General features: G+C 30.7%; 1 protein-coding gene across 50 annotated transcripts in view; it reads right to left on the bottom strand.

Annotated features, from left to right (window-relative positions):
* LOC145296067 (tyrosine-protein phosphatase Lar-like) overlaps positions 1-18,534 on the bottom strand; it is a 1,305,806-nt gene that overhangs the window by 16,821 nt on the left and 1,270,451 nt on the right. For all 50 annotated transcript variants that reach the window (XM_080142138.1, XM_080142152.1, XM_080142158.1 and 47 more), the window contains 4 exons: positions 16,970-17,268; positions 14,438-14,536; positions 8,334-8,453; positions 3,893-4,047 (listed from right to left, as the gene is read on the bottom strand). In XM_080142138.1, coding sequence (XP_079998264.1) covers positions 3,893-4,047; positions 8,334-8,453; positions 14,438-14,536; positions 16,970-17,268 — 673 coding nt within the window. The remainder of the gene's footprint in view (positions 1-3,892; positions 4,048-8,333; positions 8,454-14,437; positions 14,537-16,969; positions 17,269-18,534) is intronic.

The raw sequence follows: 18,534 nt of genomic DNA, 5'->3' as shown, positions 1-18,534 counted from the left end.
TGTGAGGTATAAACCAGCTCCCCTAAAAGTAGGCAAAAAGGGGGCACTCTGGTTACCAAAAATAATAATTGTCCCAGTATAGAGGGTTTCCCCTCCATTGACTGGTACAAATTATCTTAAGTGCAGCATCTGAAGAACAGATACTACACTGTGATCTTGTCCTGAAGGCCAAGTACGATGTATAATATTATTGTTATACAAAACCTAAAGTCCTAAACAATAAAAAAGGTTCTTTTTGACCTTCTTGATTTTCGGGCACTTTATGATGGCTATGATATATATATATATATATATATATATATATATATATATTTATTATCATTATTTATTTTTTTTTTTGCATGGGTGTAGGGGGTAAATGGACAACTACATAAAGCCGAGGAGTCAACTATAGAGGAAAGGTTGAGAATGACTGGTTTAAACCCTTATCCTCAGTAAGCTTTTTCGTCTTCATAATTGATGATCCAATAGTAAAAATAAATAAATAAATAAAATGTAATCAAAATGTGAATTTAAATAGGATATTTACAAGGCCATTCTACAAGTAAACAAGACTAAAAATTAAATTTTAAAGATAAATAAAATAAAAATAAAAATCCTTAAGTGGCTTTCGGCCTTGATAAGTGGTGATTCTTTTCTTTCTTTTTTTTAAGTGTAATTAATTTGTGAATTAGAATTAAACATTAACAAAGCAATCCTACGCGTAAACAACGTTTAAACGAAAAAAAAAAAATTAAAAAAAAAAATTGATATCAAAAAGTATAAATAGAAAATAAAAGTCATGAAATCTTTTGAAATGGAAATGAAAACCCGAGTAATAATCGGATTTAAAAAAAATATCAAAGCAGCCAGATTTAGTTAACAGCCCGGTGAGATGAATACACGCAGAGATGCATCGACACAAAGATGTGCATCTACACATGCATACACTAACACACATGTGCATGTACGCTTTTAGAAATTAATTACAGGCTAAATGAATTCCAAATATCAATCATTTTTAATGTTTGATCTTTTGTTCGTGCAAGTCACTGCAATCTGTATTTTAAGAAATAAACATTGTATCAAAGTGGAAATTAATGACGTTTTTTTTTTAAATAACTTGTTATTGTTGACAAATATTTATCATTTTATTTTTATATATACTTTTATATTTTTTTGCTTTAATTTTAAATGTCAAAATTTTTTATTTTATTTTAACTTCAAAAATTTTTTTTTAAGTTGATTCTCTTTTCTTTACTAGACTTCGATTTTGCCTTCAATAAGGCAATGGAGAAAAAAATATATGAAAAGGGTAGAAGATATAATAAATCTTCAGTTGCAATTATAAGGATCAAAAAAACTAAAAACAAAAAAATGTTTCAAAACTTCAAAGGAGAGGAGGGAAAAATATGTTTAGATTTTCCTATTTTCAAAAGATACTCTCCCTCAAATATCTGGAATCAAACAGTTTTTCCAAACAGCGGAGAGACATAAACAGATAAACAAGCAAAACTATATATATATATATATATATATATATATATATATATATATAATATTTTTGATTGTTAATCTATTCGAGTCTCTCTGATGAATATATATATATATATATATATATATATATATATAATATTTTAGCAAACATCGAGACAACAAAATATAAAATGTATGGTGTATTTCCTTATGTGTTACAATTGTTTGGTAATCATTTGGACAAATTTAAACATTATCTAAAATATTCGAAAAATAGCTACTCTTCAGACACCAAAATGCATTTGTCATATATATATATATATATATATATATATATATAATTATTATTATTTTATTCAATTTCGATAAACAAAATTACCAATAGTCGTGACAATAACTTTACTGTTTCAGTCTTAAAAGGCTGTTAAGTGATAAGAGACCTCTGGCCCTATTCAATTTATTTCATTATAATACTCTCCTCCCCCCCCCCAAAAAAAAATCATGCCAAACTTTTCTTTTCTTCCTCTTTTTTATATTCGGTTTCCATTTTCATTAAAAGACTGTCCTCGAATAAGTTCATAAGACTGTTATTTGGGATCATGTCTAACAGGAGACTGCATGGAGTTGAGCAGCGAAATGTCTGTTCAGGTCACATTTAAACTTTTGGAGGTTAGTACAGCCAGGAAAGCAGGAAACAGGGAGAGCATTCCAAAATCTGGCATTCTGAAACTATTATAGATAAAGGCTTTCTAGTAGTTAGAGACTTCCAAAGTGAAGGGTGGGAGTTTTCTGCTTGTCGGGTTTTTCATTGAGGGGGTTTGAAGTGCTATGAGTTCATCAGAACACATTACATTAAAGTACTTGTAAAACAGACACAGGAATGGAACACTAGTGATGGGACAGAGGTTGGAGCTGAGCTGATAGTGCGGAATTTATTAAACTTGAGAGTATTAAGATTATAATTCAGATGATATATATATATATATATAATATATACACTCTTTTAGTTGTTTTTACATAAGCAGTAATATGTTGCTACACAGTCATAAGCATGTTTCGGTCACCTAGTAACTAGAGACCTCTTCAGGTGATACAGCTTATACTGTGTAGGAACATATTGTGTCTTATGTAAAAACAAATAAAGAGTACATCCTGAGCACTCTTGCATTAACCTCATTAAATTTAATTGATTACTTAACCTCTGGAAAATAATAAACTCAGATTATATATATTTATCAGATATATATATATATATATATATATATATATATATTATGAGGTAAAATTAAAAGCCAAGAACAATGCGAGATTTTTTTTTTATATAGAGTAAAATTAAATGCAAACAAAAGAAATAAAGTTCTTTTTTTTGTTGTTTGTTTTTTCTTTTTCACACAAATTTTAACTCTAAACAACAGTAATTTTTTTTTTCTGTTGTATTCAATGGTGATATAAATCTCAACAGAAAAAAAAAATTACTGTTGTTTAGAGTTAAAATTTGTGTGAAAAAGAAAAAACAAACAACAAAAAAAAGAACTTTATTTCTTTTGTTTGCATTTAATTTTACTCTATATAAAAAAAAAAATCTCGCATTGTTCTTGGCTTTTAATTTTACCTCATAATTTTCTTCAACAATGCTTCAAGCAAACTACAACCTACTTATATATATATATATATATATATATATAAGGTTCCAGTTTCTCTTCAAGTCATACACAAGACCTTAATAACATGCCACCTTCTCTTTCTCTGTTCACGCCAACTTTATACATAACATTTAAAAATGGTCTTGACAAAACAAATCCTGTTTCGTTGGTACAGTGCACACTCAAAGGAACCAGAGTTAATACTAAAATAAAAAATATACCGTTTTAGAAACTCTTCTTGAGCTTGGGATAGAGCATTTTCGAAAAAAATATATTGATGTTAATGAATTTTATCAACATCTCTGGGCCAAGATCACAGTGTAGTATCTGTTCTGATACTGCACTTTACTTTTTTTTGGTTTTCAGTTAGTGGAGGAGTTCTTCGTGACTGAAACAATTTTTATTCCTATTCAGAGTGCCCCTTTTTTTTTTTTGTGTGTGTGTGGGGGGGTGGGGTCTGGATTTTTCCCACATTAAAAACCGACCTTGTGTCTAACTCTGCCCTTGTGGGGAAGCAAGTAAATAGTAACATATTTGAACATGTACTGCAATAAAAATCATAGCACGACAATAGTGCATCAATAACCAATCTCCTCCGTCTAAACCACCAGCGAGCTGAAATTAGCTAGACGAAAAAAAAAAAAACCCTTCTCATTTTTCTTTCTTTCTTGTGCTCTTCCTCCTAAAGTAAAAGGAACTAGAAACACTAAGCAACAAGCGAAGTCAAATATGGGCAGGAATAGGACAATATGTGTTCATTAGGAAACGGTTTCTAATGATTCGTATGTATTTACCTGCAGTGCGCTATCATTGGTCCTGCATCCAGTGGATTGCTAGCTTTTACTCTACGCATAAACATCAGCAGTGGGGTAGGATGATCTGGTACACCATGGTCGGGCCAAGCGGTGAACTGAAACTGTCTAACTTCTCTTTTCTCTGCACAGCCATACTGAAAAAGAAAACATATCAAATATTTATTACCATACTAATCACTGATATGTATCACTAAAATGTAAATCCATGAAAGTATTCCCAGTGGGCACAGTTATGTATAATATTTACATAAAATAATAATAATGATAACAATATATATATACTTTTTTTTTTTTTTTTAAATTCAATTTTCACCCCAAACAAGGCACAGTGCCACTTTGAAGCAGGGAGCTACTATCAGGGACTTAATTAGCGGGGTCATTATGAAGGGAGATGAGTAGAAAGATGTTTGTTAACATTACACTTGAACTTCAGCATATCAGTGCAGTTGGGAAAGCAGAATCCCCGAAGGGAGTTCCAAAGACTCGCAGTTCTGGGGAAGAAACTATTGGAGTAAAAGGCTTTCTTGCACCTAGGGATCTCTACTGTAAAGGGATGAGACTTAGTAGCTTGTCAGGTTTGTCGGGGGTAGTTACGTCGGGGTAGTTACTATATATATAGTTTTTATTTTTCTTAGAGGAGAGAAAATATACTTTGCCACCTCAAATGGCAAATTATATTTTCTCTCCTCTAAAATTGACAATGGTCTTGAACCTTTTAAATTTTAAAATTTTCTTGCCTGGTGAGCTCAATTATCATCAAAACGGTCTGCACAGCATATGACTGTATTTACATAAAAAAAAATAAAAACTATAATTTGCTCTCTTTGATTGAGCACTATCAACGACCTTTGTTGAAATTCAGTTATTCTTAATTTTTGGATATCTTTCAACCTGGCATATATATATATATATATATATATATATATATATATATGTATATGTATATATATATATATATGTATATGTATATATATATATATATGTATATGTATATGTATATATATATATATATGTATATATATATATATATATATATGATTAATAAAACATGTTAAAAAACATCTTGAAAAAGAGTTAAAAGCTTATTTAAAATTAAATAAGTTTTTAACTCTTTTCAAGATGTTTTTTTAACATGTTTTATTAATCATTTGTTCATATTATAAGCTCTATTTCCTTTTCAGTTTTATTGAGCTTTTACATCTGGTTGAGATTACTTTACTTGTAAATATTAACTCTTTAATATTTATAATATATTTTAAGTTTACCATTTTGATTACATTGGTAAACTTATTGTAATATATATATATATATATATATATATATATATATATACACACATACATATATATTTTGGCAGTACTTCACAAATTAAGATTCTAATGAAGGGGGTTTTCCACGTCAACTGCAGGCATGCTTTGTGGCTGACGAGCCCCATGTGGGACAAGCAGGTTTGGCCACAGCGGCTGCAGTCAAAAGTCATGTTGGGTGTGGCTGCTGAGGCTTCCCAAATCTTTCTCCTGCGGCGCTTCTCCCACAGATTCTCTGTGCGGGAGATCTCAATATATATAAACAGAGTGAGCCAAAATTAGGTGAACAGTTAAAAAAACAAAACATTTATTTAGAGATCATGTATACGTACAACTATATGTAATAAGACAATTATAATAATGAAAATTGAATGTTCACCTACTTTTGGCTTGCCACATATATACAGTAAATAAAAAATTGCCACATATATGTAGTAAATAAAAAATGAGAAATAAAAGTTACATATAAATTTATATCATCAGATATTTCTTTATTGATCTGATGATATAATAAATATATATGTAACTTTTATTGTTTATCTTTTATTTAATTGGCTCCCCTTAAGTGTTGATTTGTTAAAGATATATTCTCTGATTATTTCATTATTTATATATATATATATATATATATATATATATATATATATATATATATATATATATACTGACTGACGTAAAAAAAAAAACATTTAAAAATACAATGTTTAAATTTCAACGTTATTTCATGCAGTTAACGGTAGTTGAATGGATGCAGTCTTTGCTAATGAAGCCAGAGATGGCTTCTGTTACCGGGTTTGAATCCATCGTTTGGTGTTAATCGTGACGTACTGTGCTGAGGATTCTCTAAAGGATGAAACACTAGTGTCTGTAGGTATTTAATAATTATTATAGTAAATAATTATATATATATATATATATATATATATATATATACACACACACACACATTATGTATGCATGTATGTATGTATTTATGGCAGAAGATCAGATATTTCTTTATTGATCTGATGATATAATAAATATATATGTAACTTTTATTGTTCATCTTTTATTTAATTTATTTAATTGCTCCCCTTAACAGTGTTGATTTGTTAAAGATATATTCTTTGATTACTTCATTATATATATATATATATATATATATATATATATATACTGACTGACGTAAAAAAAAAAACATTTAAAAATACAATGTTTAAATTTCAACGTTATTTCATGCAGTTAACGGTAGTTGAATGGATGCAGTCTTTGCTAATGAAGACAGAGATGGCTTCTGTTGCCAGGTTTGAATGCATCGACTAGTGTTAATCTTGACACCCTGTGCTGAGGATTCCCAGAAGGGTGAAACACTAATATCCATAGGTATTTAATAATTATTATAATAAATAATTATATATATACACGCACACACACACACATCATGTATGTATGTATGTATTTATGGCAGAAGATCAGAAAAACATAGGTACCATCAATTTCAAATTTAACAAAGGGGAACAGCATATGAGCACTCTTTATGTACTTTCCTTAGACTCAATTGTAGTCTGTTGCTTTCCAAATGGAGGCTAAGGAGAGTCCATAAAGGGCAGTCATATACTGTTTCTCTTTATTGAATTTGAAACTGACAGTACCAATGTTGTTCTTCTCTAATATAAATATTACGCTCTTATTTTTTAATTTTTCTGAATAATCAAGCACTCTTGTTTTGAATGGACATTTATGGACGATGTGGTTGTTGCTATTTTTTTTTCTAACGTTTTTGAACATTATTTTTAACTTTCTTTCTGAAGAGTCACACTTATAATGGAAACTCCAGGACATATAACTTAATATATGAACAACCATAATATATTAACGAAACAGTCCATCAAGTATTTAATTTTTAAAAAGTTACTCAAATCTAAATCATCTATTTTGACATGTGGAACAAATTCGATTTGGCCTTTAGTCGGTAAAAAAAGTTATCATATTTAAGTCTAATTTACAACCAAGCAATGCTGAGCAGCCTGCTAGTTATAATATATATATATAAATAAAACTAGCCTGGTTGCCCGAGTGTTTGGAGGTGTGTTGAGCAAAAAAGCAAAAAAAAAAAATGGTAGTAGGCAGGCAGGCTCGAACCCGTACCACGAAGGAGGAAAAGAATGTGAAAACAAAAAACAAAAAACGTCATGTCTTTGCTGTTGCGTCCATCGCCAAACCAGAAGTGACGTATTAAGGCTAGTCAATCGAACAGAGAGGATGACTTTCGAAAATATCGGCAAAAAAAGCGATCCCTCCCTATAGAAAAGTGCTCAGTTGAGGGTGAAGGAATTAGTTTTTTTGTTTTTTTTTTAGCCAATTTTTCAATATTTGTCAGCCGAAGAGTTGAGCTTCAAAAGGATACCAATCTCATGAAAATCCGTCGCTTTAGGCAGAAATACATACATACATTTAAACAGACAGGTATTATAGATTATATAAACATCTGAAAAGTCCCTACGCAGAGAGAGCTACATTTTGATGGTATTAACCGTTTCCTCAAAACATAGATTGATCCGCATAGGGCCTTTTCCGAGGTTTATATAATTTTAATAATTAGAAAAGCTCAAGATATATATTGAGCTTGTTTGAAAAGACATTGTTTTTTTTTTAGTACAATATATTTTAACTTTTTTTTAAGTAATTAGTGTGTGTGTGTGTGTGTGTGAGAGAGTATAAGAAGGCTATAGGAACCAAGTTTGACATACGGACAAATGAAAAAGGGTCTTGTAGAATTTGTTTTTTATACCTTCATATATCCATTTATTTTCCAGATCAATCACAAATACAAAAAAAGTAAAATAAACTCACTGTTTGAAACAACACGGATAGTAGAAGTCTTTGATGTCCAAGAATATAAATCAAAGATTTCTATAATTCCTATTATCTCAAACAGTAAGTCTATTTCAACGTTTCGTATCTGTGATTGATCTGGAAAATCCCTGCATTGCTATAGCCTTATTATACTCTCCTACATTTATAGCAATGCAAACTACATTTCCCTCTTACTTGTGCGTATAAATATTTTTGTATGTTTCAAAGCTATGACAATGCATATTTTAAAGTAAAATAAATAATGGCAAGATACTTACTCTGGCAACATAGAAAGTCCTTATGGTATAAGTCGCAAGCTCTGTCAAGTCTTGCAGAGTAACTTGCATCAAACCATATGTCTCGGCTCCTCGAGACGGCCAATACTGATCACATTTAATCTGAAAAATAAACAAAAACAAAAACTCATGAGAAAATGAAAAATGTGCAACGCAATACACAAATATCTAATATGAACGTAGAGAAAATTGAGAAAAGTTTAAAAACGTCAAAAAAAAATCTAAATAAATTTAGTATCCGGTAAGTTTGGTAGCAGTATCAGAACTTACGGCAGTGAGAGTAAAAGCTCCTCTGCCTGCCTTTATTTATGACCAATAATAATAATAAAAAAAAACATTGGTCCAGATTAAATATTAAATAAACGAATTGATTGAAACTATTTGTTTTTCACAATGCAGACAAATATTTGCCCTGTCTGACTAACAAACCACATTTTTTTTTAAATCTAGCTATTGTTAATACATTACAGTATTTTATGTCAATATATGAGAAAACAGAGAAAAGTTAAAGAAAAAAAAACTATATATAGTATCTCTCCACAGACTATAAGGAGAGAGGGAAGGTCTGCATTAATTAGTTTGTATAATAAAGAACAATGTGTGTGTGTGTGTGTGTGTGTGTGTGTGTGTGTGTGTGTGTGTGTGTGTGTATATATATATTGATTTTATTGTTATAGGTTTAATTGATGGTCTTAACCATGACACACAGAGCTGCAAATGTGACACTTGTGAACGAATGCTTTCGTCAAAAGCTGACTACATCAACCATCTGAAGTCGCACAAAACTCCTGTTCAGGTCAACTTTGCACCTATTAGTCCGAACCAAACGATCTGTTTAACATGCAGCAAAGTTTGCAAGTCTACTGCTGGTTTGAGAAGACATATGATTGTTCATAGGAATATCCTTCAGCTTCCAGAGGAATTCAACTCAGTGGAAATTGCTCAATTTGCATGTCACATCTGTTTCAAGATGTGCAAATCTGTGGCGGCAGAGTCATCTGAGATGGCATGGACGACGAGATGGAAAGAATTCACGGTGACGGCAATCACATGAAAGGATGCAGCAATCATCATATATATATATTCCATTGAACAGTTGGGATAATTTCTGTGTGTTTCTCTCCCAATCCGTCTTTTCCATTTGGCTGGTCAATGTTTGAGTATAAAAATAAATTCACCAAAGCTGCAACGCTTTCAACTGCCATGAGTCGTCTTCATGCATGTGATGAATTAAATGGAAAAAAAAAAAAACAGATCACAAGAGAAACAAACAGGAATTATCCTTGCTGTTCAACGAACCATGCGTAAGAAATATCTCTTGCATGCACATATAAGTTAGCAACTGCGAGGCAAATCCATTTCAAGTACATTTACTTGATTGATTGATGTATTTATGGAAATATAGAATGCAAATCTAGGAAAAGAGTAGAAAGTTGACCTTGGCTTTATTTTCAGCAGCCTCATAACTCTCATTTCCCATATTTTGTCCTTTAATCCTCATATTCCATAAGCGATGTTTTCGACAATGGGGAAATATTTGCTGTTTTTTGGATTGACACTTATTATTGGTTAATTATTTTATTGTGTTTTTTTTTTAGCTTCTTACATCAAGTGGTTTTATGCCTTGTTTAGAGCGATTTCCTTTAAAAAAATATATTTCTATTTTTATCTGCCTGCTTTATACATTTATAATTTATACACTTTTTTTTTTTATTTCTTTTAAAAAATTTTCATGTTTTCTTTCTCTTTCCTATTTGTTTGTTTTTTTTTTTTTCAACTTGCCCAATTCGGATTATACTGGATCATTTGCGGAGGGTAATTTTTTTTTCTTTTTTATGGGTGTGGATACTTGTTTGAAAACATTAAATCCAATGTTTAAATTGATTTTAGTTGATTTGTGGTTAACTAAACCTTTTACAGCAATTCAAGAAACTCAAACCAGAGTGCATCTTTGCTAAGGCAATTGAATTGATTAACAAATAATTCTAACAAACAAACTATGATTTGGATAGCAGTATCAGGGCTTACAATTGTGAGAGTGAAAGCTACTTCGCCTTCTATTTGTAAAAGCAGTAAAAATAATATTGAATTGAATCGCACAAAACTCCTGTTCAGGTCAACTTTGCACCTATTGGTCCGAACCAAACGATCTGTTTAATATGCAGCAAAGTTTGCAAGTCTACTGCTCTTTGAGAAATCATATGATTGTTCATAGAAATACCCTTCAGCTTCTAGAGGAATTCAACTCATCTGTCAGATGTGTTTAAAAAGTGTGCAAATCTATGGTGGGAATGCAGATTAAATAATAAAATTAATGAAACCAATAGAAAATATTTTTTTAAACAACATGGACCAATATTTGTCTTATCTAAGAAAACATTTCATTTTATCTTTTTTTTTTTTTTTTACACAGGAATCACCACATATCAAGGCCTGGAGGCCACTCAAGGATAATGGTTAATGGGTATACATGTATCAATGTGATTATAGCGTAGTAAACATAAGTAGTGGGAATTTTGTACATTGGATTACTTAGGGGGATGATTCATCAAGAATTTGTTTATGTTGGACTTGAAGATAATCAGATTGTAGTCAGCTAGAAAGCAGGCAATTGGAACAGAGTTCCACAGGCGTGCAGTTCTAAGAAAGAAGCTTTGTTCATGGAATCTGGATTTAGGTTTAGACACAGATAAAGAGTGTGGGAAATTATTGATAGTGGTTTTGGCTAGACGAGTGTTTTTCGTGAAAGTTTGGCGAAGGTGGGCTATAGATTGAAGCTCAGCTGAGCATTTGCCATGAAAATAACGATAAAGCAGAGACAGGCTCACAGCGTCTCTTCTGTGGGAAATAGGTTTCAGGGAAGAGAAAAGAGCATCCCCCACTAAGCTACGAAGTCTATTTTGAAGTCTGTCAAGGCAGGATAAGCTGTTTCTAGCAACTCCTGCCTAGATGTGGCAAACACACATTCAAATATATCTTACATCAACAATGCAAGAAAGTTAAGTCACAGCACAGTTTCGCTAGAGCAACTGAATTGATTACTGAATACCACGAAACCCCAAATTATGAACAAGAAAAAAAAAATAAAACAGAACAATTGAAGGTAAGTTGATGTACGTTTACATAAAAGTGGGAGATACACGTTTTTTTTTAAATTTTTATTCTTCCACCATTGAATGCTGTTTTGTTTTTTCGTGTTTCGTCATTCTTCGTCCTCCTCCCACAACTTAGGGAGCAAGCAGATGTGCATACAATTGTGTTGAACAAATGAGCGATGGTTCAAGTAAGTCGATTGATTAATGACTGTTGTCATCACATTTCTTTCTGTTTGTTGTTGTAATGAAAAGTGCTTCTTTTTTTTTTTTTTTTAAGAAGTATGATGATGAGGAAGAAAACGGAGAAGGAGAATGACACTAATAATAGCACAATAATAATAATGATAAGGAGAAGAAGACGAAAAGAAATAAAAACGGAGAAAACGAAATAGAAGAAAAAGGAGAAAAAAGTAGAAATAAAAAGTAGAAGAAAAAAATGAAGAAAAAGAACTTCATGAAGAAGAAAAAGGACATCACTAAAAAGAAAAGAAAAAGAAGTCGAAGAAAAGGAAAAGTAGAAAAATAAGGGGGGGGAAGATTAAGAACAAAATAATAAGAAGAATAAGAAGAGGAGGAGGAGGAGGAGGAAATAAAAAGAAGAAAAGAAAATTTAAAAAAGGGGGATAAAGAAAGGAGAACAAAGAGGAGAAGAGAAAAAAATAAGGATATCCTGAAGAAGAGGGGGGGAATACTTGTGAATAGAAAAAGAGAGAGGAAAAAAGAGAAGCGAAGTAAAAAAAAAAAAAAAAAAAAAAGAAAGAGAAGCTTTGTAAATAGAAGAAAAAGGAAAGAAACAAAAGAAGAAGCTTTTTGATATGCCAGTCAGCCTCCACTGCACAGGCTTGTCAAAGAGAATCAATATTCTCCATTCTTTGATGGGGCAATTGATTTGAGGAAACCATGCAGTTATAAACATCAGCATCCGAAGAAGAATAAAAAAAGATGATGTGCACACAGTAATCTGATGAAGCCATTGCTTACAACGACGACGTAACATCAGTATGCGTATACAGGTAAGCAACAGCTATATAACTTTTATAAGTCAAGCATAAAAGAAGGTAAAAAAAAATATACAAACACCAAACAAATCTGACATTGCTCCGATTGCAGGGACGCTTATGTCAATGAAAACAAGATTTATCATGTGTTTTTTTTTTTTTAAATTTAATCTTTAGAGGCAGTCGAGTTTAATAGATACATCTTCATATATAATTTAGAACAGACAAACAGCCTTTATTTGGAAAAAGGAGGAGGTGGAGGACGACGACGACGATAATAATAATAATAATAATAATAATAATTATAAAGCTAAGTGACTGATTATAATCGAGGACAACCTAAAGGCTCCCTTTTCATTAGGAGATTAGAGGCTCAAGAGCAAATGGAGTAATCTTAGGAATAGAGTGGCGCCCTCCCCTACATCTCGGTGTAGCAACTAATGAAAAGGAAGCCTTGTAATAATAAAAATAATAACAACAATAACATAATAATAAATAGATGTAAAACACAAAGGAACATTACATGAGACCATGAAAACTGAAACTAGAATTATTTAGCACCTCCCCTCAATTTTTTATTTTTTGCATGTGTACATGTCACCATAAAATGGTGCCACACCAAATAAGTGAGAAGGGCCAAAGAGGATGGAACGACTGAGGAGAGAAAGTACTACTAGCCAGACCTCTGAGGATTGGGATCATAGAGAGGCTTATTGCCACCCAAATTCCAGTGAAGACCAATAGTCACTGCCAACGAGAGATCAATGGAAAGCGGCTGTTATGATAATGCAAATTCATCTGCGAAGAGTGTCGAAAGAGGTGGAAAGTACTGGAAATCTGGGGAGACTTGCTGTCATTAAGATTCCAGAGAACACCACAAGTTTTCCTCAAAGAGAAATCTTTGCTGATGGCTTGTTGTGACTACTACTAGTTAGTAAATAATAATAATAGTAATAATAATAAAAGTAATAGTAATAGTAGTAATAATAATAATAATAGTAATAGTAATAATAATATAATAATAGTAGTAATAATAATAATAATAGTAATAGTAATAATAATATAATAATAATAGTAATAATAATAAAAGTAATAATAATAATAGTAATAATAATAAAAGTAATAATAATAATAATAATATTAGTAATAATAATAAAAGTAATAATAATAATAATAATATTAGTAATAGTAATAATAATAATAATAATAATAATAGTTATAATAATAATAAAAGTAATAATAGTAATAATAATAATAATAGTAATAATAGTAATAATAATAATATAATAATAATAGTAATAATAGTAATAGTAATAATAATAATAGTAATAATAATATAATAGTAATAGTAATAATAATAATAATAATAGTTATAATAGTAATAATCTTTCTTCTATTCATTTAACATTAAGTTTCCTTTATTCAGGGATCAGATGTTTCTGATATTATGCAAACCTATTATCATATTTTCAGGGTTCAGCAGATCAAGTTTCTCCAAATTCCACTCGATATGGTCTTGCCTAATCACTTACTTCCAAGTTTTGCTTGAATAGCCAATCTCCTTGTGATTTACAGCATCCATGCTTCTGCAATGGTTTATCCAGGAGGAAGAACACTCAATGTAACCATACCAATGTAGTAGTAGTAGTAGTAGTGACCTTCACTGAAAGGGTGTGAAGAGTACTGCTACCTTGGAGAGGATTATTGCACCCAAATCTCAGAAGATCAATGGTTGTTGCGAGTGGTAAACAGCTGTTGCGATAATGAAAGATCAAAAATGGTGGAGAGTGCTGGAGATATCTTGTCACTCACATTCCAGTGGGAACTCTTAATGAGTAAATAATAATAAACCAAAGAGAAGTGGTGGTGGTGATGATGATGACAGCCAAAATCATCATCATCATCATCACACACACACACACACACACACACACACACAAAATAGAAATTTCCAGATAACTCAAACAAAAAGAATTAAAATTTATCAACTTACCCTGGATCTCTCTTCTAATTTTGTCATCATGACAATCGTAGCACTTCTCTGCTCCCATACCATACGCCAAAAGTCTCCAAATGTTTCAGGAAGCGGACCCTTTATTGGTACAAGAAAAAAACAACATTTGATATGGTTGTATTTTCTTAACACAAATTTAAAATCTGAACTTAAACAATGATCACATGATAATCAAGAAATTCCCTAATGAAATCGTCGAAATACCATTACTCCCCAGTTATTATGCACGTTTGCGTCTGTAAAATAGACTTAAAGCAAAAACTTTGACTACAATTTATTATTTAACACATAAAGTTACCTTTTTTTTTAGACCTAAATCGGATTTAAGTTGACATATGAAAATTTGATTCTAACTAGCCAGTATTTATTTCTTATTTTTGATATCATGTTATTCGTACTAGTCCTACCCAAACAGCAGGGGAAATGCAAACATTTTTCAATTACAATCCCCCACTAATCAAAATGATATTTTTTTTATCAACAAAAATGAAAACAGTTGTTTCTGTTACAATTAAAATTTTATTTCTTTTTCTGTATAAGTTTAAAATAGATACAAACATATAAAAAAAAATTATGTTATTGCATGCCAAGTAAGTACAGCCACTTATTAGCCACAATAAGAATCTCCATATTTACTTGCTTCTGCATGAGAGTAGAATTAGACACAAGGTCAATTTTTAATGTAGAAGAAGTCAAGCTACGTCCTAAGCTAAAATATGTCAAGCCAACTACAGTATAATTTTAGAATTCATATAATTGTTCCAACATTTATATGTCATTTCATCAGCCCTATTAGAGAAAGAAACTACCAATCTTTAAAAAAGGAAGTCTTTAAAATTTTTTTTTTTTTTCAATTATTACCAAAAATAGCCCGATCATTTATTTAATCCAACGAAAATCAGCTGAAGAAATAGACATTTACCAAATTTTCCAAATGGAATGAGTAAAAGAGGGAGCAATTATTTAAAGACTTGCAGTCAATAGGAATCCAGTACTTCAAAGCACAAGGAAGAAACAGGAAATTAATTAATTGCTTGAATCAATGTGGAAATAATTTTATTCTGACATTTAGTTCCTTGGGCCTTAAAAACCTCAAGAAACAATTAATCAATTAAGAATGCTGACACTGTCAGTTAAAAGCAAGAAACGCATACACACCTAAGTACAAAAAGTGTTTCAGAATCTTCTAACTATTACAGACTTTATAGACTGTTGTTCTCATCCTGGATCTTATTCTCACAACGTTTCCGCTAATGCAATTTTTTTTTTTACACGGTGGTCACCACTTATCAAGGCCCGGAAGCCACTCAGGGATAAGAGTTAATAAAATTTCTGACTTCTTCATGTACACATATTACAATAAATAAAAGTGGTAAGTTATAATCTGTTCTAAGTGACATTCTTTAAAGTTGGATATCATTTATGATAACTGATATATCTAAGATGGGGATGTATTTGTTTAAAGCATGTGAGTGGTCTTGGCTATTATAACCGATTAATACAATCTAGTAAGTCGCCTTAATGAATGGTTGTTTATAGCTGTAGCTGGTAAAATGCTTAAGCTTTAGGCTTTCGGCGTACCTTTCAACGGCTCCCCCAGGCTGCTCTACCCATCAGTATTTATGACATACACTAGCTAATCATATTCTTGTTAGGAAAGAACCCACCACCACTAACACCACCAACAACAACAACAAAATCTTGTTCCGAAAAGAGATATATTTGTTTGAGATAACTGAGTGCCGATTGGCTACTGTAAAAAAAACGTAACATGCAACCACTGCCAAGATTGAACTCACTACACAAGTTTGAAGTGTAATTCAAATCTTGCCTGTAGCTGAATACTTGATGCTTCACTAGGGCTATCAAGAGTATTTTTTTTATTGTGACGCCATCACTAGATGGGTTGCCTACCATGGCTTTAGAGAGGCCCATCTACTCTCGAGAGAAGGATAGACTGTGTCAGTTTCCCAACCTGGAATTTTACCTTGTAGTACATACAGCACCTCACCTTCCAAAATGGTCACCGATCTGGTACTGGCCAGGCTAGACGTTGCTTAACTTTGATGATCTGGTAAGAACCGGTGTGTCAACGTGATTGTTTTATACTTATTCTGTACTTTCAACTAACAATTTCATTAAAAAAAAGATATATCAAAATTTGAATTTAACTTTAAGTATTATGGTATCTGTTCGGTGCACATTTACCTATAAGTATGGTAAATCACTTATAATTCAATGGCTGTAAGTTTTTTTTTTTTCAAAAATAAACAATTATAAACAGAACGACTCATAGAAATCTATCTATATTCTTTTTTCATTTTGATATACTTTCATAGAAATGTTTCTGTTATGTCACAAAAAAATTATTTTCTTTGGGTCACAAGTGTCACATTAATTCCATAGCTAATATAACATACTGACCCAATGGGTCTCAGGTAGTCTTGTATGTCTTATATTTCAACAGTTAGATATCGTCTATGCTAGAAGACAAAACTCCTAACGACTTACCTGTGTTGCGATGTAAGCATTCTGCTTCCTGTAACCATCCATATAATTGGCATTAATATAGTCACTTCCAGGAATACCTTCAAGAGACTGGAGTATTACTCTGGAATGGTCATAAGCTATGACATTCGCGTATCGGTTCTTGGGTTTATTCACTTCAAGATTAGAATTGTCCCAAGTAAATTGTTGACCAGGTTCGATGGATTCGTACTCTTGGGAGAAACGTAGATTGTCACTTGCTTTCAGATTTTCAATGTGTTCTGCGAGCATATGGACAGGAATGGGCGGATGACTAATCATTGCTGCAATGAAATTAAACAAAATAATTATATAAATTTACGGAAATTAAGTATAAAATGGACTCATCTTGAGCGTTATTTGTGCAATGTTTCAGATTTCAATAAATATAAAATAATTATAAAATAAATTATAAAATAATTCAGTATAAAATAACATTAATTAATTAAATATAACATAAAATGATTCGGTATAAAATAAAAAAATTAGTATAAAATAAAATTAATTTAATATAAAATAAAATAATTCAGTATGAAATAAAATTAATTAATTAAATATGAAATAAAATAATTCATAATTCAGTATAAAATAAAATTAATTAATTAAATATAACATAAAATGATTCAGTATAAAATAAAAAAAAATCAGTATAAAATAAAATTAATTAAATATGAAATAAAATTAATTAATTAAATAGGAAATAAAATAATTAAATATAAAATAAAATTAATTAATTAAATATAACAAAATGATTCAGTATAAAATAAAATTAATTGAATATAAAATAAAATAATTAATCAAATATGAAATAGAATAATTCAGTATAAAATAAAATTAATTAAATATGAAATAAAATAATTCAATATAAAATAAATAATTCAGTATAAGATAAAATTAATTAACTAAATAATAAGATCATAATTGATAAAATTATAATTAATTAATTAATTAACTAAATAATAAATTAATAATATAAAATAAAATAATTCATTATAAAATAAAATTATTTAATTAAATATGAAATAAAATGATTGAATATAAAATAAAATTAATCTAATATAAATATAAAAGCGAAAATGTATGTATGTATGTATGTACGATTTTCCTCGATGTCCACGAAAGGTTTCTTTCAAAGAAGTGCTTGCTCGTTTCACAACTTTTTAAAACTCTTTATATCATCTATAAATTGTAATACCTACGAATTATCCACGGAGCTCACCTCTCTATTTAATTTTATTGACTTTCAAACGTTAATTATTCCACATTTCCCGCATCGGCACGCGTTACATTCGCTTTTCAGTATATAAAAAGCGAACCTCAACTCTAGTCACAGGCCCAGAGTCAGTTTGTTCAATGTCGACTTCATCATATCAGACTGTAGCTTTCATTTCGAGATGAGGGAGCGGGTTTTTAAAAACAAACAAACCCATTTATTCAAAACTGTCCCGCACAAAATAACTGCTGAATACCTATCGCCGTCACGTCAATCAAAAATGCGCACCTATTTTTTTTTTAAACACTTTACTATTTTCCAACTGCGCGTCGTCAAC

Source organism: Euprymna scolopes, chromosome 16 (assembly GCF_053919585.1).
Source record: "Euprymna scolopes isolate OS-2025 chromosome 16, ASM5391958v1, whole genome shotgun sequence".
In the NCBI taxonomy this organism is placed as follows: Eukaryota; Metazoa; Mollusca; class Cephalopoda; order Sepiida; family Sepiolidae; genus Euprymna; species Euprymna scolopes.
Note: the sequence above shows the minus strand (reverse complement) of the source record. Positions and strands in the feature narration are given on the sequence as shown.